At 48.9% G+C, this 23,451-nt stretch overlaps 1 protein-coding gene across 31 annotated transcripts in view; it reads left to right on the forward strand.

Annotated features, from left to right (window-relative positions):
* The first annotated feature begins 7,784 nt into the window (after window positions 1-7,784).
* The window catches only part of CACNA1C (calcium voltage-gated channel subunit alpha1 C), a 557,751-nt gene continuing 542,084 nt past the window's right edge, over window positions 7,785-23,451 (forward strand). For all 31 annotated transcript variants that reach the window (XM_084766402.1, XM_084766399.1, XM_084766397.1 and 28 more), the window contains exon 1: window positions 7,785-8,525. In XM_084766402.1, coding sequence (XP_084622528.1) covers window positions 8,477-8,525 — 49 coding nt within the window. In that variant the 5' untranslated portion in view covers window positions 7,785-8,476. The remainder of the gene's footprint in view (window positions 8,526-23,451) is intronic.

The raw sequence follows: 23,451 nt of genomic DNA on the forward strand, positions 1-23,451 counted from the left end.
TTTTGCATTCAATATTCTTTCAATTTTTTTACATTTAAAAATTAAAATGTATCTATAGATTAAAATTTGTATATATGTGTATCTAATGGCCACAGCAATTAGCATTTTCATTTCCTTGAACATTTATCATTTCTAAGTGTTGGAAACCTCTGAACTCTTCTGGTTATTTTGGGATATGTCATTAATTCTAGACTGTTAATTACATCCATGTGCTGGATAGCAGCAGAACAAATCCCATCTATCTACCTGCATCTTGGTGCTTCTTATTTGACCTCCCCTTTCCTTCCTCCTTCCATTCTTCTTATTCTCCAGTGACCACTGTCTCATTACAGAAATTATTAATGTATAATTGAGCAAAACAATGAACTCACATTGTGAGCTCTTAAAAGTAATTAGAAGCATACTGGAAACATACTTTTCGGAGAGATAGATAATTGGAAGAGCGTGGCATCTGGTTACAGAGGATTTCTGGATCCCGGCATGTCATTGGATCCCTAGTGGGTGTCCATCCGCAGAAGGACATTGGTAAGAGGTGGCAACAGAGGGATGCCTGTGAGAAAAGGAGAGGCTGCACGTGAGCTCTGGCTTCCTCTGGCTGTCTTTTCCAGACTAAGATGGAGTACATACACATGCTGGGTTTCTGGAAAAGGATCTAGCATATGACCAGAGGGCTACTCCCATAACAGCTTGACGGGGTTCTAAATCACCCAGCCATGCAGGCCCACCTGGGAGACTGGGGACATCTCTTGATGCTTCTGCTTGAGAGTAGTTTGCACAAGCTACTTCACAAAACGGATACCCAAGTGCGTCTGTGTTGTCAGCAGATTTTAAGAGTAAACACATGAAAGAAAACCTGTAGAGTAAGTTACAATAGATATCGTCACAAATTTACCTAAAACTAATTAAAAAAACTCATATGCCGAAAAAACATTAGATGACTATTCTGTATGTCAGGAGACTGTTCGGGTTACGACTTGTCCTCTTCTGAGAGACAATCGACTGGCATTTCACGGATTGGAAAGGAAGTCAGTATAACAAGGGCAACCTAGCAAGTTCTCATTGCATCCTGGTCATGACTTTTAAACTTTTTAATTCGAATTTTTTATGCTTTTGAGAATTTTACATTTGAGTGCTTACATAATATATATGTATTTTAAGTAATCTTATAAAATAGTTTCTCTATAACTTTTCCAATAGTTCTCAGTGTTATTTATCTCCCTTTTCGCATTACCTTCCTTTCCCAACCACAAATTTCCCTATTCCCTCCATAGCACCTGCATCCCACAATCACACTCTAAATCCAGAACCAGCTAGTGGGAGGTTCACAAAGTCGCCATAGGGCTGCAGATTGGTAGATGCTTCTCCATTTTGTAGCTATACCATTTGAATGTCATGACAGAAGAAGAGAACAGGAGAACTGCATTTTAGAAAAGTAACCTCAGGGAGATGGAGAGATGGCATAGTGGTTAAGACCACTGATTGCTCTTCCAGAGGACCTGGGTTCAATTCCCAGCACTGGTACAACAGCTAACAACCACCTGCAAGTCCGGTTCCGGGGGATCCATCTTTCTCTTCTGGTCCCCACAGGCACTGCATGCATGTGATGCATATACATACATCCATACATGTAAAATAAAGATAAAATAAATCTCAAAAAATAGAATATATCTATTACTCCTACTAGAGGTGACATGTCACCTCTACTTTATTAGTCAGACCTTGTTCAAAAGATACGTCCAGAGATAGAGTGATTGGGAAGTGCACAGAGTGTTGGTCAAGCCAGGGAAAAGTGATCACTAAGAGCTGTTGTATAATAACCATTTCATAAAGTTCTATCAATTACAGAATTGATTACAGAAGTTGAAACAGGTGTGGGTGACTGTCATGACCCTGCTGGCCACTCATTTAAGTGTTAATGTGTAGACGTAAGTCTTATACATAAAGAAACAGCCTCCGTGAGAGCTTCTTAATGCTTACAGAGCTCGTAGGTGTTAGCTGTGAGCTGCTGAGAACGTCAGGGAAGGGCCATCAGCAGACCAGGGTATGTGGTAGCTGAGTGATGGTCTGCCCAAATGGAAGCCAGTATCCAAATCACGTGAATGCCAATGTACTCAGAAAAAGGGTCTTTGCAGATGTAGCTACTTAACAGATCCCGAGGTGAAGAAATCAACTTAGATTATCCAATGACCCTTAAATCCAATGACAAGTGTCTTTATTAGAGAGTAGCAGAAGGAGATTTGGCAGTTCAGGGAGAAGGCAATGTGACCATAGAGTCATGTGGCCACAGCCAAGGAGTACAGCCACCTACCAGAAGTTAGAAGGAGAAAAGAATGGGTCCTCCCTAGAGCCCCAGAAGGGCATGTGACCCTGCCTGGTTTTGAACTTGTAGTCACCGAAGAAGGAAGAACACATTACTGTTATTTATAAAAAGCCTCTGGGAATGTGTTGACACAGGAGTGGACTCCTTTTTAATGTTAGGTACTATAAAATGATGACACTTAGTAATTCAACCCTCTGAGTGAGTAGCCTGGCAAAAAGGGGGAGCCTTTCCCTGACACATCGTTTAAGGTTGAATGGAAGAAGCACTCCCATCTTACATACCATGAGCAAGGGGTTGCTTCCAGAGCTTGGACCTTGCCTGTCCACCTGTAGGGCCAGGCAAGAACCAACAGAAGCTGCTCTCTCTGTAACCAATGATGGGTTTGAAGTTGCTGTGGACCAGCAGGACCAAATGTGAAGGAAAAAAAAAAAAGCCAATAAGATGTGGGAGCACTCATGACCAAATGGACAAAAAGCCACAAAGACAACTAGTGTCCCTATCTGTTTCTTGCCACTTTGGACTCTGAAACAAAGCTGGAATCTTTCTGCAAAGCTGGCTCTCACCCAGGGCTCAGGAGCTGGGGGAGAGAGCAAGGGAGGATCAGGAAGAGCCATGGTTCCCCGGGAAGGATGCACCAGTATTTTGATGACAGCGTGTACACTGGCTTCACAGCATAAAAGCTGCCCCTTTACCCGCACCTTTCAGATTTCCCCAGAGACCTGTAGTAGACAGCTATGACCTGGGGCCATGTGAAGAAGATAATTCTGGAAAAAGAAGGCTCTGGCAGCTAAGTTGACCAGTGAGGGACAGCTGCACTGGTGTTGCTTCCAGGTTCTGGCCTCTGACAGAGCACGCTCTAGGGGCCCTCTGACTCCTCCCTTCCTTCGCTCGCTTTATGGAGTCAATATTATCCTCGCTTCAAATGCCCACTCGTATACACAGACAATCCCATGAATTAGGAATTAAATAACACAATGCCGTCTGAGAAGGCCAGTGTTAGATTGTACCCACTACCTCCTTGCTCGCAGCTCTCTGCCAGCCACAGATTGACTGGCACCTTAGAGGAAGTGAGGACATAACAGTACACTTGGGCTTGAAACATTGCTCAGGGAATGTTTCAGATTTTTGGTCTTTTTTTTTTTTTTCCTTCCCCCAGACAGGGTTTCTTTATATAGCCTTGGCTGTCCTATACTTGCTTTGTAGATCAGGTTGGCCTCGAACTCACAGCGATCCTCCTGCCCCTGCCTCCCGAATGCTGGGATTAAAGGCGTGCGCCACCAGATTTTTGGTCTTCTTGTTGTGTGTTCTTGTTGACAAAATATCTGGCAAAGGCAGTTCAAGGAAGGAAAGGTTAAGTTTGGTTTGAGGGTGTGGTCCATCGTGGCTGGGGGAGGCGGGACATGGTTGTAGAAGATTGAGGCCATCAGTCACCGGAGCATCAGCAGTCCGGAAGCAGAGAAAAATGACCCTGCTCCTCCAGCCCTCTCCCTTTTACTCAGTTTTGCTCTCTAGCCCAGGGAATGGTGAGGCCCATGGTGAAGGTGGGTCTTTTCTACACCAATTAGCTTAGTTTACTCAATGCCTCCAGACACCATGTGGAGGATCATATCCTAATGATTGTGTCAAGTTCACAGCACGGACTATCAAGGGTAATTTTTGCAGGTGGGTGGCAGCCTAAGGGCAAGGGGTTGTCAGGTGGACAGGACACCTTGGGGCTAAGTGTCTGTCCTCCCTGGCAAGGCAATGGAGTCTTAGTCCCTATCACTAGGATATAGCTGCCTCAAACCAGAGTGCCTGCTTGGTAGCCTGGCTCCCATACCTATAGTCAAACAAGAAGAAAGATGAAGAAAAACTTTACCCATTCTTCTAGCTGCCCGAGGGAGTGACTGCCAGCAGTTTGGTGGGACCCCCCCCCCCCCATTGTCTTTTTCCTAGTTCAAGAATTCACATCCATACATGCTAAGATATTTTGTAATGGATTTTCCTTGTCACTAATATTTCTAATATTTCTCTGTAGTATTATTAATGCCAGTTAGACTTTCTTGTCTTAATGTGTCCTGGTTCGTATGTGAAGTGGCTACGAGATGGGGGGAGGAAGCCAGACTGCTGGGGTTCAGTCTCCACACTTATCATCTGTGAACACACGCGCAAGTGGACAGACTCCTCTGCCTTGGTTTCTCCCTCGTGACACAGGACCAGAAGCACCTCACAGGGCTGCGCTAAAGAACAAGTGACTTCACACACACGAGACACAAATGACTTTGAATTATTATTGTTTAATCATCATTTTGTTGTCTAGATTTATTTTCAGGTTTTCCCACTCACATAAATACACTGCAATTAACTTATTCACTGCACCCACCCTTGATTGCTTCCAAAAGAGCCATTTGTGGTCATGGGATAGAATCTGAACCATACCCTGAGTAAGTCACACATAAATAGACACTAAGTGTTCATATGGACACAGCTCTGTGTAGAGGAGGGAGCACAGTTCACTTTCTTAAGACATGGGAGGTGTGTGTGTGTGTGTGTGTGTGTGTGTGTGTGTGTGTGTGTGTGTTTGTCTGTCTCGGGGATGGGGGTGCTGTCAGGGACTTAGGGAGCAGGAGGAGAAGAGAGACCGTGTAGCAAGGGTCAAAGCTCTCAGGGAAAGAGAGGCAGGCTCCTACCTGCCCTCATGCCGCCTCCCACATCCCCACATCAGGATGCTAAATGGTTTCTGGTGGGTGGAGAGTTTGTTACCTTGCAAAAGAACACCCAGGGCTGGGTTCCAGCGTCAGCAAGTGGGGTATGGGCATGCTTTGAAGACCAAATACATAGGAAATACCTGTTTTGTTTGTTTGTTTGGTTTGGTTTGGTTTTTGGAAAAGAAAGAAAACGTTAACAGCTAAAAAAAAAAAAAAAAAAAAAAAAGAGAAGTGGAAAATGAAGCCGAAGCAGCACGGGGGTACTATCTGCACACTTACAGAAAACTTAGGTTGCCAGTCAAACCTGTGACCCCAACACACAAGCATCTGCTTCTCAATTCCACAGCATTTGTGAAGTGTATTTTGCATTCAGCTCTTGCAACTCAACCCCGCGCCCGCTGCCCCCATCACCCTTGGCCATCCTCTCAGCAGAGAGCAAGACAATACACAAGAAACATGAATTTGGTGTCAGATTCTCCTGGACTAAGTCCCGGTTGGGTGCCCCTGGCCATGGACCATGAGTTTTCGTTTCCCCCATCTGTAAAATAGAGACAATAACTCCTACATTAGGATGTAGCAGCATGGAGCCAGTGAGGCAACGCCTTTAGAGTATTGCTTCATGGCTGGCGCGGAGCATATTAGCCATCTTCTTGTGCCACAGGGCGCAATAAGAACACAAACCGATTGTATTACTGGCTCATACAATCGGCTACACTCGCCCTTGAAATGCAGTCCCATAAGCCCTCCGAATGGGACTGTGTAATTTCTAATTTTCTTTCTCAGGCTGGAGGTTGAAAGTTGAGTAATCCCATACCAGGATGGCAAAGACACACCCCTTGTAACAATAACTGCGACAACAAACAATTAGATCACCAGTGACATGGAATCAAAGATAATAGAGGTTAGCACCTGGGGGTGGGGGTGGGGGTTGGGGGAAGGCTTGCACTTTAATCTTGTGCCCAAACCACTGCACAAAGAAAAATGAGAAGTGACAATGTTTTAGGTCTCAAGCAGTGGCCAGGGAGGCATTTTGAGATGATGTAGCAAGGGGTATTGCTGAAACTTCTAGGGGGTATTCATTCATTCATTCATTCATTCATTCATTATGAATGTGCTAGAGACCTGCTACCTACCAGCTACTGCTCTATATACTGATGAGGAAAATGGAGAATACATCTACATGATGCCTTTGAACAACGAGGAGAGAGGGGGAGAGAGAGAAGAGAGAGAGAGAGAGAGAGAGAGAGAGAGAGAGAGAGAGAGAGAGAGAGAGAGACAGAGAGAGAGACAGAGACAGAGACAGAGACAGAGACAGAGACAGAGAGAACAATGTAACAAACTATACTCTATGCCAGCCAGGAAGAAATACAATGTAAAAAGTAGAGTACAAGATGAGACTTCCTGGTGGGAAGGCTGCAGTGTTTACTCAGGGTAAGATCAAGATGGGAGCAAAGTCTCCAAGGAGGTGAGAGCCCTTTGTGAAGATGATGCCCAGGGAAAGGGCACTGCGGGGAGTAGGGACAACGAGAGCAGAGGACGAGGTTTGTGTGTGCATGGTGAGGGATCATCACCTCTGGCGAGCTTGGAGGAACAGCAAGGGGGAAGAGGTAGGAAAGGGTGTGACAAAAAGGCCCCTGGAGGGTCTGGATTAGAACAGCGCTATTTTAAGTGCGTTGTTACAGCTGCTGTGAGGGGAGTGTACCAGAGGACAGGAGGGTCTGGCTACTGCAGAGCTCCTGGAGAAGAACGGTGGCTCACCCATGGCTGGTGGCCATGAAAAAGTGAAAGGGATGTTTCACTGCATTCTGACACTGATGTGGGCAGTGGGAGAGAAACCAAGTCAAGCCGACTCCAGGGTTCTTTCATGAGCAGCTAGAGGAATCAGCTGAGTTGGGGGAAGGCTGTGTGAGGAGCAGGTCTAGATAGATGAGGGTCGATACTCAAGAGGAGAAGGCAAGTTGGCTGGCATCTGGGTCAGAAGAAAGGGCTAGAACAGAGATTTACAGCTGACAGAGCTTTACCCTACTTAAAGTCATGTGGATGGTAGGGTCACTTAGGGAACCTGGAGACTGGGAATGAGGAGGTCTAAGGGTTTCCCAGAGGTAGGCCCTTCCAGAATGGGCTCACCAGCACCATCTAGATGGTCGTGCCTGCAGGAGGTGCCATGCAGATTACTGTGAAGGCGAGAGAAGTGCTTCACAGCTCCCCACCAGGGTGGCAGAAATAATTAAGAGAAGTAGGTAAAGATACAGTGACAGAACACGTGCTTGCCTGGCCCCAAGGAAGGAGCAAACCTGGCTGTATTAATCTGTTCAGACATCTGGGCACCACCGCTGCCTTGCCCACGAGGCTCCGCCTCTTGGGCTCTTTCTCTCTCCCCGCCCATCTGCCCATCCTTGCCTGTATGTGTCACTTCTACAACCGCTCTGATTGTAATTGATCAACAGAATCACGGCTCATTTTGCTGTTTCGTTCGGTCGATGTGAAAGAGGCTGGGAGTTGGACACACTGTATTCCGTGATCCCGGGATTCCCCTCCCAGGCCTTGCTGGCGTGGCGGGCCCCTCAAGGGACGCGGGGCAGACGCGGGGCCTCGGGAGGGTGGGTGGGGGGTCTGCAGGCCAAGGCCGGTAGCCTGGAGGTGTGTCCGCGCCCAGGCTCGCTCCCCGACCGCCTCACAGCCAGCGGTTCTCGCGTGGCGCCGCCGCTCCACTCGGGCTCCGGTCCCCGCCGCGCGCCGCCGCCACATCTGGAAGCGTTCAGCGCGTCTGCTCCGGCGCGCCGGGCGGGCGGGCGGGCGGGCGCGGGCAGGGGCGGGCGCGGGCGCGGCGGGGCTGGAGGGAGGAGGGAGGCCGCGCCGCGCTCTCGCGCCCGGTGTCTCCCTCTCGCTGCCTCTGCAGAAACAGCTCCTTGCCAGAACGGCGCTCGGCGCGGCGCGGCCCGGAGCGGCGGCGGCGGCGCTTCTCGCGGGCTCGCCCTCAGGTGTTCGCGGCTGCCGTCGCCGAAGAACGCAGGTCGGGGCCTCGCGGCGATCGCCCTGGGCGGGCCGGAGACGCCTCGGCCCCCTGGCGGCTCGGGGTCCACCCCACGCCACGGGCCCGCCGCTCTCCCTCGCCTCGCCTTTGCGCCTCTTCTCGCTCTGCCTCTCCATTTATTATTATTATTTTTTTCAAATGGTGTAGCCGCCAGAGGTGCGGTGCTAAATTCTTGGAAGGGGCCCGGATGTACTGAGGATGCATTACAATCTCACGAAAGGAGGCGGTAGTGGAAAGCAGCAGTTTTTGGTGTTTGGTGCAATAATGGGGATCAGGTAATCAGCCGAAGGGAGCAAGAAACACTGCGGATCCACGGCTTCCTGGATTTGCGCGAAAGCCGCCGGCCTCGGAGGAGGGATTCATCCAGACCCGCTCGCGGCTGTTGCTGCATTTCTTCCTCTTTGTGGCTTCTCCTTTCCAAGCAGTTTTTGGCCAATGGTCAATGAAAACACGAGGATGTACGTTCCAGAGGAAAACCATCAAGGTAAGCGGGACCCCACCGCCGCGCCCGGCTCGCCCGCGCTGCCCACGGCGGGTCCCTGTGGAGCGGCCCGCGCCGCGTGCGCGAGGGGCGCCAACGCCGCGCGCGGGAGCCCGCGGGAGGCGGCCAAGCCGCTGTGCGAGCCGGAGCGGAAAATTCCCGCCCCTCCCCCTCCGCGGCCGGGCTTCTTCGGAGCATGTGGTTCCCATGAAATCCCGGGCGAGGGGGGAAAGTTCCCCAAGTGTCTTGCCTTTGCCTCGAAAGCCGGCGGGCCAGGTCGGGCCGCGGAGAGCTGGGGAGCGGCTGCTTCGGGGTCCCTCGCTCTGCTGGGGCGCGGCAGGGAACGCGCGCGCGCACCCCACGGAGACCAGCCCCGCGCGCGGGTGGCCCCTACCTAGGTTGCCCCGAGTCCACTCTTCCTGGCGCCACTTCCTCGGGCAGTGCGCTCCAGGTCGCGGGTGGGGGCGGGGGCGGGGGCTGCAGCTGTGCGTCTCAGCGCGCCTCCGCTCTCCATCTCTTGGCTCCTGGGCTCCTCAACACCGCCCACCTCTCTACTGCCATTGACCCTGAGCGAGCCCACGCCGGGTGTGTTACTGTTCGCACTCTTGTGTGGACTCGCACCTGAGGATGGAAGTGCTTAGAAGCCCGGTGATGTGTGGGCTTTGCTTTTTCATGTTTTCAGGGAATCATGAAAGGGTGTGACTAGCTCAGAGGCTCCATACTTAGTGTTCTCTAAGCATCTCCATCCTAGGCATCAAGTGTCACCAGCTCCTCTCTGATGGCAAAAGGTTTTCAGGTAACTCCCCACTTCTTGGAAACTTTCTGTCTTTCCTCCTCAGTCCCCATCGACAAGTATTATTTTTGACATTGCTTCTTGAGGCGATTAAGGTGATCAAGCTTAAGGTGATCAAGCTGAAGTGTCGTGCAGTCTCAAGATGCCCTTTCTACAGGGCTCTCTGCCCCTTTGACTGTTCGCTTTCTCTTTCACCCTCAGCGGCGACCATTGCTCTTCCACATTGTACCTTCCCTTGCCTTGCCAGGGTACTTCCTAGCGACTCCTCTGTAGAAGTAGACTCCAGGCCCACTATTGGTATCCAGCCCCTTCCTCCCCCTGCCCTAGCGTCTCCATTTGGGGACAGGGCCATTGCCTTTGCACAGTAAGCCTGGTCTTCCTCCATTCGGAAGCTGATTTGGGGCCGGCTGTCTTTCTGGCTCCTATCTTGGCTGGCAGCATTGGGATTTTGGCCTCCTTAAGAAGAGAGACTTGTCCAGGGTCATGGGTGCTAGGTCTTCTATGTCATTAAGGGCCACCTCTGTCTCCCGATTTACCTACCCTTACCCTTCATCCGCCCTGGAATCCATTTCCTAGCTGATGGAGTTACGGATGGATTAGGAAGAGAAGAGAATGAGGCACAAAAGAAAGGGTGGTATTTTTGAAGAGTTGGGGGGTGGGCTAGTTCCCCCAGGTTCTGTCCGTATCCTCGGTCTAAGCAACTCGGCAGAGAAGTCAGCAGTGTTGTCCCCGCTCTTACTGCTGTGGACAAGGCATGTTGGTAAAACAGGTATATGCCCATACTTTGCAAGGTCCTACTTGTGTAGGAGAAAGCCCTTCTTAAGCTTACTTCCTAACTCTGCTTCTCTTCTTTTGCCGCTTTGCTCCTCATCAACGTCATCCCCAAGCCCTTTGCAGGGTGCAGGCATTAAATGCAGGAGCCACCACCTTCCAGGTTCTGGAGAGGGATTAGGGGAAGAGGAGGGAGCAGTGGCCAGGAACTCTACCTTTCCAGCGGGAAGGGGAAGCCAGCAAACACTATAGCAACCTGGATGGTACTCTCCCTCGGAGCTGCAGTGGTTATATAATTCACAGGAGCACTCTCGCCTCCATCCCTAGATGCGGTCCTTAGGTAAAAGAGCACCAGGGTCCTTGTCCCCCCCTCCCCGCCCCCCCCCTCCCACCTCCTTCTCCTTCATTGGCTGTGCTGCTTTTGAGGAGGGTTGGGGAAGGTAGCAGAGGTGGGAAGGACAGACCCGGAGGAGTGTGAATATTTACAAGACAGAAGTGGCTGGCTTAGTAACTCCTGGGTGGTGAGACATAGTTGGGGGCTAGAGTTTCAGAAGGCAGAGAGAAGAGGAGCCAGATGATGACCTCACAGCAGCAGTGCTGACCAATCAGAGCAGAGAACCCAATAAGTTGCCAGGTGGCTGGTTTCTTCTCTCCTGACTGGCTTGTAAAGATTGACTGCACCTCCTTCCCACAGCTTTCCCCTGGCGTGTGTGCACCTGTGAGCTGAGGGGCAGACTGGGGAGGTCAGAGGCCAGCACCTTGAAACAACCTGGAAGTTGAGGGAAGGAAGGGTTCTGTCCTCAGGCTTCCGGCTGGACGTTACATCCCCAAGCTGTGCCTCACTTCTGGTGCCCAGTCGGCTCTGGTCCCATTCCAGCCTTCCATCTCTCTGGGCTGATTATCCAGTGTAGGCTCCAGCTAGCAACTGAATTTCTTAATTGTCAACCATTTAACACAAAAACGTCAGAATGTCCCCTATCTGCTGGAGACAAGGCAGAGGGGAGGGGACAACACAGTGTGCTTTTCTTTAAACTACTTAGCCATGGGAGAGACTAGTAATTATTTGAAATAAAGTAATAGTACAATGCTCATAGTTAACTCTTTTCATACTGAGAACTGTGCGGCTTGCCCCTCAGCTGGTGAAGCTTAGAAGACGGCTTGGCATTAGTTTCTCCTTCTCTGCAAGTTGCACAGAGGAAGCTGGAGAAAGGGGGCTCCTCCCACCCCCCCCCCCCCGGGTTCCAAATGCTGTTCCTAGGAATGGCTGAGTGCTTTTCAACATACCAACACAGCATAAGACAATCAGTGATTATTTATCTCCATAGAATCCATGTAAAGATGGTTAAACATGTGTGTGCACACAGGGAATTAGGAAGCCTCTGGAAACAGGTTACACAGAACTTAATGCGCCTCACCCTGGGTGGTTTGCAAAGGAATGTTGACTACAGTCTCCCAAAATTGCGTGTGTGTTTATTCTCCTATTAAGTAGAAATCCATTCTGGGAGAGAAGATGCTACAAGATAACAGTGCTTTATCAACACAGTGGTAGGACACTACCCCCGCTGCCTCCCACAACTGTCTCTTAAGAGTCTTGGAAATGGTTTAGGATTTTTAAAAACCACTCCTCCTACACAGAATGGCTCTGGGTGGGTTCTTCTGTAAATAGGATATACTAAAGGAGTTCAAGGGTTACCAAACGGAGGCTTTGGAGGCCTTGCTGGTCTTTGGATTCCACTTCCTAGTACAAGTAGGAGCTCATTGCAGGGCCTTGGATGCATTATTGAGTATTATCTTGCAGGAACAGGCTCTTCAGGACCAGCAGTAGAACTGACTTCTGCCTCCCCCAGTAGGTGGCACTACAGGGCTTAAGAGCCATGGTCTCCAGGGCCACTGAGATGAGGCAAGACACTGGGAAGATGGAGAACCTGTTCCCTCATGCTTTGGTGCACAGGACCTTAAAGAGCAGCATGTGTCTCCATGGCAATGTTCCCGAGAGGCCTTGCAGAATGAAGGATGCCTGAGTCCCTCCGTGGCTCTTCCCCCCTTGGACCGCTTGGTTACACTTTACTTTCTTACCTCAGACTTCTGTCTGCCTGGGATGCAGATAGCATCTCACAGAGGCTAAAGGGAGGGAGCCTTTGGATGGGCAGCGTTGTGACCGCATGCTGATTTCCTTCAAGATATGAAAGAGGTAGTCTGAAACTAGTGGGCCCAATGTCCTCAAGCTAAACAAGCTTGAGGCGACCGGAGGATGCTAACGTGTGGGGTTACAGAGTTCATCAGCGGCTGCATAGAAAGAAGGCATTTCTTAACTATCCTGGGGAGTGGCGGGGTGGGGGGGAGGGAGAACTAAGCCATGGGCACATCTCACTGTTGGTTTCTGCCTCAGCCATCTCCTGCTAGGCGGTGGCAGAAAGGTTCTGGAGACCTAGCTAGGAAGTTCATCCTGACACTAAGTCCTACTTGCCAACACCTGATGCTTTTATTTTTTTATATTTCTGTTGCCCCCAGTCTTTGAGTTGTTATGTCAAGTTATGAGGCCCGAGGAACCTGTCTAAGCAAGCCTGAGGGAATGCTTTTTTCCTTTTACAGTAATTCTGCCTGCCTGGTGGTACAGCTCTGGGAGAGTGCAGGAATTACTGATCAGCAGCCAGCCAGCCACACCAGCTCTTTCTTTCTGTCCCCCAAGAGGGGAGAAGATGAGTGGGTACCCACTGAGGAAAGCCCGTGGCCTTTGGGGAAGCATGGTTGAAGCCATTAACACTGACACTAATTAGCAAACTATTCACAGCTTGGTCTGCTTTCCGGACTCTGTCTTCTCTCTTGCTTAAGTTAATGTTGGGTACTGGAGAGACTAGCTTAGCTAGATTAAAAAGGAGAAAGCAAAATATCAGGTGCCAAATACTTAGCAACATGCTAAACATTCTGCTAATGAAATGACATTTGGAGTCATGGCTGTCAAAATTAAAATGATTTGGTAAACACTTGTTTACTGTTCCTCAAGGCTAGGTACTGAATAAAATAACTAGTAGTGACAGGACAGTGACGGAATCCCTCAGGGAAAATGAGATGCCGTCAGTGCCATTTCAAAGCCCAGTGCCGAGGCTTCAGCTGGGCCTCTTGCTGATGGAGCAAAGCGGGGGGGTAGACACCGTGATCTGTGGGACTGAAACCTGGGTGTTTGATCCCTACCTGGCTGCAGTTTGCTAGTGCCGAGGCTTTGCTGATCCCATGTAGATGCAGGCTAGGAGGCCTCAGCCGACCAGAGCTGCTTCCACAGTTTGGAAACTCATGGAGATAGTCACTTGTCATGGCAACAGTGAAGTGGGCCTGACCCTAGGTTGTCCTCTTTTCCTGATGAATATGGGGCTCTGAGGGACATTCCAGGGCTTTGCTTGAGTTCCTGATGTGTGTTATGTGGGAGAGGGATCTCAGTGGGGTGACTTGGTGTGTGTGTGGGGGGGTGCCCAGGGTCACTTCATGGAGTGTGTAGTTGTGAAAAGACTGGTACTTTAGAAAGTCAAGGTCCCAAAATATGACAGGAAGTAACAAGAGGCCCTGCCGACCATGCTGTCTGCAGGGATGCTGGGGAAGGGCACAGGGAATTCAGTTACTACTTGTGTCTTTGGTCTCAATTTAAGAAAGGAGTTAAGGTTCTTCTATAAGAAGGGAAGTTTGGACCTTGGCGTCTGAAAGTCAAATGAAGGTTGGAGACAGACCCTTTCCTCTCTCGGGAATGGAAGGAATAGTTAGGTTGGCTTTGGGCCCTTTGTCTCTACCCTTCTAACCCCCACAAAATCTATGTGATTCACTAATGTCTTGTTGGCCTTATAGCATGTACCTGTGTGTGTGTGTGTGTGTGCATGTGTGTGTGTGTCTGTGTATGACACACACAGGGGCAGGAGGTAGAATTTTTGTCTTCATGTTCTTAGAAGGACCTGTCAAACATGGAGTGAACACAAGGTCTCTTCAAAGTTGGCTTTCTAGGCTCAGAGTATTTGAGAAGTAAAGGAACCTCAGGGAAAATTCCCATTTTCATTTGAGAAAATAGAGGATCCAAAAGGGTCATTTGGGCTGGATGTGACTAGAAGCCTGTCACGAGGCTCTAGTTCATGCCTTTCCTGAGCACTCTGAGGGCAGGGTTAGCATCGGAGCCTGCTGGGTAGGGTTTCTGGTTGGGCTTTGTATGGTGAACTTCTCCTCCTCTCCCTCTTCTTGGATCTCCTGCCTCCACTTAGGTACTGACTTAAATTAATTATATCTAATGTCTGAGGCATTAGATTTTAGGAACAGAGTTGAGAGGGGGTGGGAGGTATCTATCATTGGAAAGGTTTAAAAATAGTTCCTTAAACTGCAGAGTGAAAGTCCCTATGTGTCCACAGAAACACAGAATGCATGATTTTTGCACCCCCTTCTAGACGATGTGTCTTCAAGCTCTTTTCATTTGGGGACTTCCCTTCTGCGCCAAGATCACTTGGATTAGAGAGATACAGAGTGTAAGAGTTTGAGAGAGCAACATATTGAAACAATGTTGACAGCGTTTCACACATGTTCCTGCAGGACTGAGAGACTTCAGAATTTTAAAGATCATAACATAAGAACAAACAAGAGACTGAGTTGGACTGGCTTATACCTGAATTATCAAGGAAGATGTTTAAAAAAAAAAAACCCCAGCAGTGAAGATAGGTCTGGTCTTTTGACACTGAGAGCTCTTCTTGACAACAGTCACTATAGGTGACTTATTGGTAAGATGCCGGGGCTCCATCTGTACCTGCTATTTCAACTTCAGGGGCAGGACCTGGGGTGTGCTGGGGTGGGGTAGGGTTACCTTAATGGGCCAGCTGCCATGTCACCTGCCCACAGACACTGTGCCTGCTTCCCCGCCTTCAGTTTTAAGTCCAAAGCTAACGGGGCCAGTCTTGTGATGCACAGGCTACTCATAGATAAAGGCAGGACAGACCCTACCTGATGCTCTGCTTTCCTCCCCAGTGTTGAATCCACCAGACCTCTTCACTACTGTCTTGTGTGGGAGGACAGACAGCCCCGAAAGGAAAACTTTGCTTCAAAAACTACACTTTGCTTTTAGAAAATGGACCAAGGTCGTCATTGTCTTCTTCTTCTATGGCAAAAGTTCTGGGTGTTTGTAGATAAGGTGAAGGTGATAGCCTCACGTGGTGTTTTGAGGCACTCATCAAACAGGGAAGGGCTTAAGTGTCTCATTTTAAGTTGCAGGCTTCACCTTTTAATTTCCCTATCTAATCATCAAAGAGTATTCTGAAGAACTTTTGCACCTTGCACGGCTAGCCTCTGGTTCCAGGATCTGTACATCCATCTAAGATTTAATTTTTATGTAAGGGTGGGGAATCCTTGTATTGAAGCAATCAACCTTTTAATATTTTAAACAGGTCAGGAGTATTACCTAATAGTTACTGAACACTTAGCATGTCACAGGTACAATTCTTGGTGTGTCACATGCTTGTGCTTGGAATCAGTCATTTGCTACTTTGTGGGTCCTTCTTTCTTCCACCCTTTCAACCCCCTAATGCTAGATAGGAGAGAAAAAAGGACAGAGGGAACAGAGTTGACATTACCATTAGACAGCTTCCTGCTGATTAGGGGCACTGAGTTCCTTGGGGCAGGTTTGGTCTTCACAGTCAGGATATTTAATTTCTTCTTCTCATTTCTTTGCACACAGCTACTTGACAAACTGCAGCCAACGGCATCCAACAACCAGCCAGCAGCCCCCACAACAATCCCCCTATTGGTGCTCTAGCATTTATATAGTCTTTGAAAAGTCCCCACAATTTGAAACGTCACACAATCGCAGAAACGGCATGGCCACACCCCAGCTAGAGCACGAGGCAAATCATAGTCACCTGCTGTGAGCAGCCTCACATCCCCTCACCTGGGATTAAAATGAAAACATATTCCCATAACATTTCTGTGTTTTTATTTAAAGAAACCAGACTTACAAAATTCTCCCTATAGAACAACAACAAAAAAATTACTTCTTCATTGTCGGTCATCTCTCAGTTACAAAACATCTGCAATAATCGATTTATAAAGAGATCTGTTATCTGTGTGGTCTGTTGGCCTTGGGGCCTGTGGTGAAGCAGGACACTGTGGTGGGGAGGATGTGTAGGAGCAAAGATGCTTATCTCATGGCAAAGAGAAAAGAAGGAGCTAGAGTCCCAACATCACCTTCAAGAGTACACTTCCAATGACCTCTCACCCTCCCACCAGGCCACACCTCTTACAGGGTCCGTACTGTTATGTATGGCTGAAGGCTGGTAAGCGAGCCGTCATCACCAAGGCCTTTGGGGACATTTCAGAACAAAACAGTAGCACTTAATGTGGGGGAAGAATTGAAAGAGAAGTCTGCTCCCCACTCTGGGAAAACATCTGCAGCCTCTTGGAGCTGTCCTCAGCTTTGCGTTTGTTTCTTCTTGTGACAGTGTTGTGGATGTAGAACTGAAAGCCGAGTCTTCTCTAAGAGGGGATGTGGGACTTTTTTCTGGCTCCTCTTCAGCCTATGTTCTGGAGAATGACTTAGTCCAGTTTCTGTTGAGCCCTTTTGAGTCCTTCAGTTCAGTTAGGGTTAATTCTAAGCCCCCGGGGAAGTGTGGCCTTGTTCTAGCCTGCTCTTGGAAGGTTCTTGGTGATCCTCTGGGGAGATAGGCGGCCTCTACCCTCTAGCAGGCTTCTAGTACATTCACTTGTCTTGCTACGAGCTCGCCAACATCATGCATTATATGTATTTACTTACTTAATCTTGCTTGTTTACTTGAGACAGGCTTGCATAGATTTGCTATGTAGCTCAGGCTAGCCTTAAACTCCGAGTCTTCTGCCTGTATCTCCCAATGTAGCTGAGGCTAGCCTTAAACTCCCAGTCTTCTGTCTGTATCTCCCAAGTGCTAGGATTACAGGCATGTGGCACTATACCTGGCTATTTATTTTTAAATAGCAACTTTGTTGAGATACAGGTCACATGGTGCATCATATATTAACCTACCATGGCTTTTAGGATATTCAGAGTTTTGAAATCGTCTCCACTATCGAGTTCTCAAACAGCCTCACTGATCTCAAAAGGAAGCCCTGCACTTCCTGGTGGACATATTTTATTCCTGCTCCAGCCCTTGGCACCCAAGGGTTTACTTTTGTTTCAGTTGGGTTTTTTTTTTTTTATGCTCGATCAACAGCAGCGAATAATTCTACAAGCAGAGTTATCCATGGGACTACATATAAATATTGCAATGTTTGGGATAACCCATGTTAAACAATAGAGTCAAAAGGAAACATGAAATTAGGTAGAGACCTAGGTCATTTTAGAGTGGGATTAAAAGACAAACATCCCAGCATGGAGAAGGAAAATGGACAGAAACTCCCAGCCCTAACCAAGGAACTCTTCCAATGTACACCTGCTGGGAAAGGAGAAATCCATTTTCTTTCAATGGAGTGTCTCCACTGAAGGACCACACCCCAGAGAAGGCCTCAGGCCCAGGAGTGGTTGGCCAATGCAAAACAGATGTGTGTGTGTGTGTGTGTGTGTGTGTGTGTGTGTGTGTGTGTGTGTGTTTGTGTGCGCGCACGTGTGCTTTTGGTTTGATTTGGCTTAGTTTTTGTTTTGTTTTGTTTTGTTTTGTTTTAGTTTTTTGGATGTTGTTGATCTTTGGTTTTTATTTTTGGTAGGTGGAGAGGTGGAGAGGATCTGCAGGAAGTAGGGAGGGATGGGGAAAGGAGATGATTGAGATATATTGTATGACAAAAGTTTAAAGGATAAAAAATTGACATGAGAGTGAAGTGGGGCTAAAATATCTTTGTGTGTGTGTCAGTCCCGCTAGGTCTGTGAGACTGCACAGATTATGAAGATCTTTCCGAATCTGTCGTGTAAAGTGTGCTGTTTCAAGCCTGTAACCCAGCAGTGCTGCCTCTCTTCGCCGTGTTGTGCAATCTTCGCTATTCCAAGTGTCGTCATTACTTCCCCTAAAAACTCCGCGGCTTCAGACAGCATCTCCCTGTCCCCCTGCTCCTCTCCTCAGTCTCTGATGACATTGAAGCAACTTTCTCTCTGCATGAGTTTGCCTGTTCTGGATACTACATGTCACTTCTGGCTTGTTCGCCCAGCACGGTGTCTTCAGGGTTCAACCATGCTGTGGCATGTGCCAGACTCCAGTTTCTTTTTTGCTGGAGACTCTCTCATAAGCCCAGTGCAGTTTGCCTGCTCATCTGTTGGGGGTTTGGTTGTGTCCACTCGTGGCTGTTACTGTGGTTCTGTGCTGTAGGTTAGAACCCAGGCACACATTTGCTTCCCTTTGGGTCGGAAGGTGCACAGAGGGTCTAGTGCTGGCACTGGGCCCAGCACCCACATCCATTTCCAGGTTGATATCCTGGCTCTCCTGTCTGGCTTTAGCAGATGTCCTGGGGATCCAAGTAGATTTCAATGACTCAGACCTCGTGTTTGGTCTACATCGGACAGGATCTTACACTTCTGGTTTTCAAATATTTAAAAGGCAAAGTTTTTGACCTATGCCCGGCTGTCTGAAAGAGCAGGAGATAAACCCATTTGAGGATAAACTGCCTGTGAAATGTTTCTGAAAATGAGGCATCTCCGGCCAGTTGTCATGAAGACAGTCCTAAACAATTCTCTGCAAGAATGGGATGGCTAGTCATTAACGGAGGGTTAAACAGGGCCTTTGCTCCTTGCAAGGAAGTTTGTTTACAGGATCTCCATAGACTGTAGACATCCCTCCTACTAACAGAGATAAGACATCTGCCTATGTACAGACTCGCAGATTCTTAAGCTGTATGAAAATGCAGGATGGGCTTGCTGTTACAAGAAGGTAAATGTCTCTTTCAAAGGGTCCAGTGGCATAGTTATAAAGTGCTCCCTGAGTTCTTGCTTTTCTCTCTGTAGATTAGTATATCTCTCAGCCCAGAGAAACCTTTTTGTTTAGGTAGCTGGCAATTAATACAACTGGTCAACCTGCAGGGAATAAGAGACTGTGGCATGCTCAGCTCCTAACTGCAACAGCTGTGTCATGCCTCTTCCTCCCAAAGTTCATGGAGCATTGAGGAAAAGGGGGGATGCAACAACTGTAATAGCCAAAGGTATTAGTTGACGTCTTTGGTGAAACAGCAATGCTAGGCATGACAGCACCATTACACACATGAACTAGCAACTGCTGGGACTGCATGTATAAGACCCGTACAAGGTCAAGCCTGACAAAATCCCAGCATGGCTGGAGGAGGTGCTCCTGAAAGCTCTCGAAAGAGGTGAGGAGCTAGTAGTGATTACAGCTGCTGAGGGGAGGGGAGAGGCAGTGTTCTTCAAGGATTTTCTTCCTGAGAAGGTATCTATGCTTCATAGGGTGGCCCCGTACCAATAAACGTATAGGCAGCACTCAGTGGACTCAATGGGTTTAATAATGATAATAAAGAGTGCATTAGGTTGGGAGTGAAAAGTGGTGGGGAGTAGGGGAGCTGTTGGAGGGAAGAAAATGGACATGGATTTGGTCAAAATGCATTATATGCATGCATGCATGAAATTCTCTAACACAAACTAAGAAAAAGAAGGATTCGATCTGGCCACTTGGGATGAGTGGGAGCCTTGACCGGTTGGACAAAATGGAGTAGAGAAGAGAGGATGGCATTCCCGACATAAAGAACAGTAACGTGTCAACGGCATAAACACTGAGTTCTAAAGGAGCTCAGCTGAGTTTGAGGAGAATGCAGGGCCTGTATACACCTGATGGCATGGACGTAGGGGACAGGGATGGACAGGAAAGGATGACTGTGGAGGGCCCTTGTCTGAGGCCGGAGCATCTGCTCCCATTTGGTAGACAATGGAAAGACATTTAAAGTGAGAGAGATTGGCTTGCTGAGGCTGTGGGTGCAGGCCAGTTCTGGGGCTCTTGACATTGTCCAGGTAGGACAAGAAGAGAAGGTTTTCCTGAAGCAGCCAGAGGAGTCCCTTCATGCACACAGAGCAGAATTATTCCTAAGAAGGTGATAGTTGATGGGGCCGGGGAGATGGCTGAGCCAGTAAAGCACTTGCTGTGCAAAGTATGAGGACCTGAGTTCAAATCCCCAGCACCCATGGACAAGCTAGGAGTGTTTTTAACCCCAATGATGGAGCAGGTAGGATAGACAGGTGGATCCATAGAGCTTGCTGATCAGCTAGCTACTCTACCTAAGTCAGTGAATTCCAGGTTAAGTGAGAGACTCTGTCTCAAAAAATAAAGCAAAAGGCTGGAGAGATGGCTGAGCGGTGGAAGCGCTTGCCTCGAAGATATGAGGATGCGAATTCAGGCCCCAACAGGCATATAAAATGCTGAGTATGGCGGTGAGTAACTGTAACCCAGCCCTTGGGGGAAGTAGACATGAGAATCTCAGGAGTTTATTGGCTAGTCTAGGTGAGGTCTAGGGTCAGCGAGAAACCCTTGTTCCAGAGAATAAAGTGTAGAGTGACATCTGATTTAGACCTCTTTCTCTACAGGTGTGCCAAGAGGCACACTCACAGGGGTGCCTGTGCAACACTCTCCCCACCTCCTGTACTGGCTGGTTTCATGTCAACTTTACACAAGTTAGAACCATGAGAGAGGAAGGAATCTCAGTTGAAACGCCTTCATGAGATGCAGCTGTAAGGCATTTTCTCAATTAGTGATCAATGGGGGAGGGGCCCAGCCCATGGTGGGTGGTACCACCCCTGGGATGATGGTCCTGGCTTCTATAAGAAAGCAGGCTGAGCAAGCCATGTGAGCAAGCCAGTAAACAGCACCCGCTCCATGGCCTCTGCACCAGCTCCTGCCTCCTGCCTCCTGCCTCCTGCCTCCTGCCTCCTGCCTCCAGGTTCCTGCCCTGCTGGAGAACAGCAATGTGGAAGTGTAAGATGAACAAACCCTTTCCTTCCCAACTTGCTTTTTAGTCGTGGTGTTTCACTGCAGCAATAGAAACCCTAACTAAGACACACATGAAGGAGCCCCAGAAATGATAAAATTTCTAGGGAGAGAGCAGAGGAAGAATGGAGCCCCTGATGTTACAGGGCAGGAAGAGGGAACAGTGGCAGAAATAGTGGCAGTGGTTATGGGACAGGAAATAGCCTTCTCTTGGAGGGTCAAGGGATGATGTTTGGCAGACAGCCCACTGTTAGTGTTGGATAAAGTGGACAGAAGGGAAGAGGGGAACTGGGAAAGTTCCCTGGAGTTGATGATGGTCCTCAGTGGACTTTTGAGTAGAGGTGCTGCCCAGGTAGATGACACACCATGGAGGCGTGGGGTGTGATTCTGGGATCTGTCTTTCAAGGACTTCAGCTGTTAGTGAGAAGAGAGGCATAGGATGGTTGTAAAGGAAGAGCAAGGGGCTGTTGATAAAGGGAGGAGAAAGTAGACAGCCGGTTGTGGGCAGGAATGGAAGCTTCACCCCAAGAAAGAAGGGCACGGATATGAGCTATCCAAAGGCCAGGAAATATGGAGTGGCATTGCAGGGGGGCTTGCCCTCAGGGCCCTCAGGAATGCTGGGGATAGGGGGATGACACAGAGGGCGTGCAGGCTGGGGCTGAGGAGAGTGGAGCAGGCAACAGAGAAATCATCAAGGCTTCTTCCCAAGTCCCTGGCTTGTGCTGGAGGCCAGCATTTCTAGAGAAAGGCTTCCTAGTGCTGTGTGGCCAAGTGAGGCAGGTGCTGGCCATGCCAAATGGGCTGAAGACTCTGGCCCTTCCAGGAGACAGGGCTGCGAGAGTCGGTGTCTGGGAATTGGGGTGGCTCTGGCCATTTGAAGAAGCTGGTGGAGTGAAGGGTCATAGGACGTACACTGCTGAGAGAAGCCTGGGAGTCGGAGCTATCGAGTCTAGTCGGCCTCTGGTCCCACGGTCAGCCCCTTGGCATTCTCTGAGTCAATGTACAGGGTAGGAAGATTTTTACTGGGAAGCCCAGAATACATGTAGACAAGTCCAGGCAGCAGAGTGGTTGCCGTTTCGGGAGGGTGAGCATTGAATCTTAACTGTCCTCCAGAGGTCCATGTGCAAAAGGCTGCTCTCTGGTAGTACTTTAGGGAGGTGGTAGCCCCTTTAAGAGATAAGGCCTAATGGGAGGTCTTGCAGTTCCTGGGGGCATGCCCTTGCAAGGGAGTACTGGGCTCCTAGCCCCAGCTCCTATTTGACTTCTTGGCTATCAGGCAAGTAGATTTGGGTGCTACGAACTTCTGATACTGGTCAAAACTAAGATATCAACCGACCATAGGTTGAAACCCACACACCTGTAAACCACAACAAATGTTTCCTCTTGACAGGTGTTTGTTACTGGAACAGATGCCTAGCTGCAGGCTCAATGGAAGGGTAGGGTGTGTGTGTGTGTGCGCATGTGTGTGCATGCATGCATAGGCACATGAAAACAAACCTCATAGACCTAATACTTTGGCTTCTGCAGCATCTACCAAGGTAGAGTACAGTGGCCTAGAGACCCAAGGCTCAGTATGCAGATTGAAGGAAGCAGGCAGCTGGAGGACTGCCAGAGGTAGATGCCAAACTCCAGTCACATGATGTCCAGCCATGTGACAAACATGATGTTTGCTTTGCTAGTCTCATCATAGGAGCCCTGTGTGACAGGAGAGAATACTGTTCCAGCGAGGCGCATGAGGAGTGCCATCCTTAGAACCGTCAGCTGGAGACGGCTCACCTTCATCTCCTCGCCTCAGGCTCCCATGGTCCCCATCTTCATTGCCTCAGCTTTCGGCCTGAAATATTGGCTCTCCAAAGAACCTGCCACCAGCCCATGTGACATTGAAGCCCTGTGATTTTATATCCTTATGGCAGAATATCAAATTCCTGAGAACAGAACATTTTATTGCTTTTTGTTTTTTAATCCTTACCACCTTATAACTCTGCAAACCAAGATGTTATGACCATGGGAAAATCTCAGTTGGACCCCTTAAGCCTTGCAACACTTGTGTTTTCCTGTAATTGAGAAAAATGTGTCTGGAGTGTTCCATGAAAAGGTTTGAGTTTTGGATGCCAAGGACAATATAAGAACTCTTTGGATGCCATGGGAATACATTCTGCTGGATGGCTCTGGCTTCCTCTTGTGCAGGGGGGGGGGGAGGGGAGCTGGTAGTCAGCAGGCACCCCTAAGGTCCAGATCCTAGTGTGTTCAGGGATCTGTGGTTGAGAGACAGTCTGACCAACATCATGAGTGGGTGGGTGGGGGAAGTCTTTTCCAGAAGTAGAAAGAAGGGTGATGGCTCCCAAGGCTGATACCTCAGAGTTGGGGCCGCTGGTGCCCACACACTCATCAACTTCTCTGCTGGTCCCTCTGGGCTGAATGCAGGACAGTTTTGTCCTCATATGATAAGTGTTGATTCTCACTCTAGAAG

This window comes from Acomys minous (assembly GCF_964271855.1).
Source record: "Acomys minous genome assembly, chromosome: 17".
In the NCBI taxonomy this organism is placed as follows: domain Eukaryota; kingdom Metazoa; phylum Chordata; class Mammalia; order Rodentia; family Muridae; genus Acomys; species Acomys minous.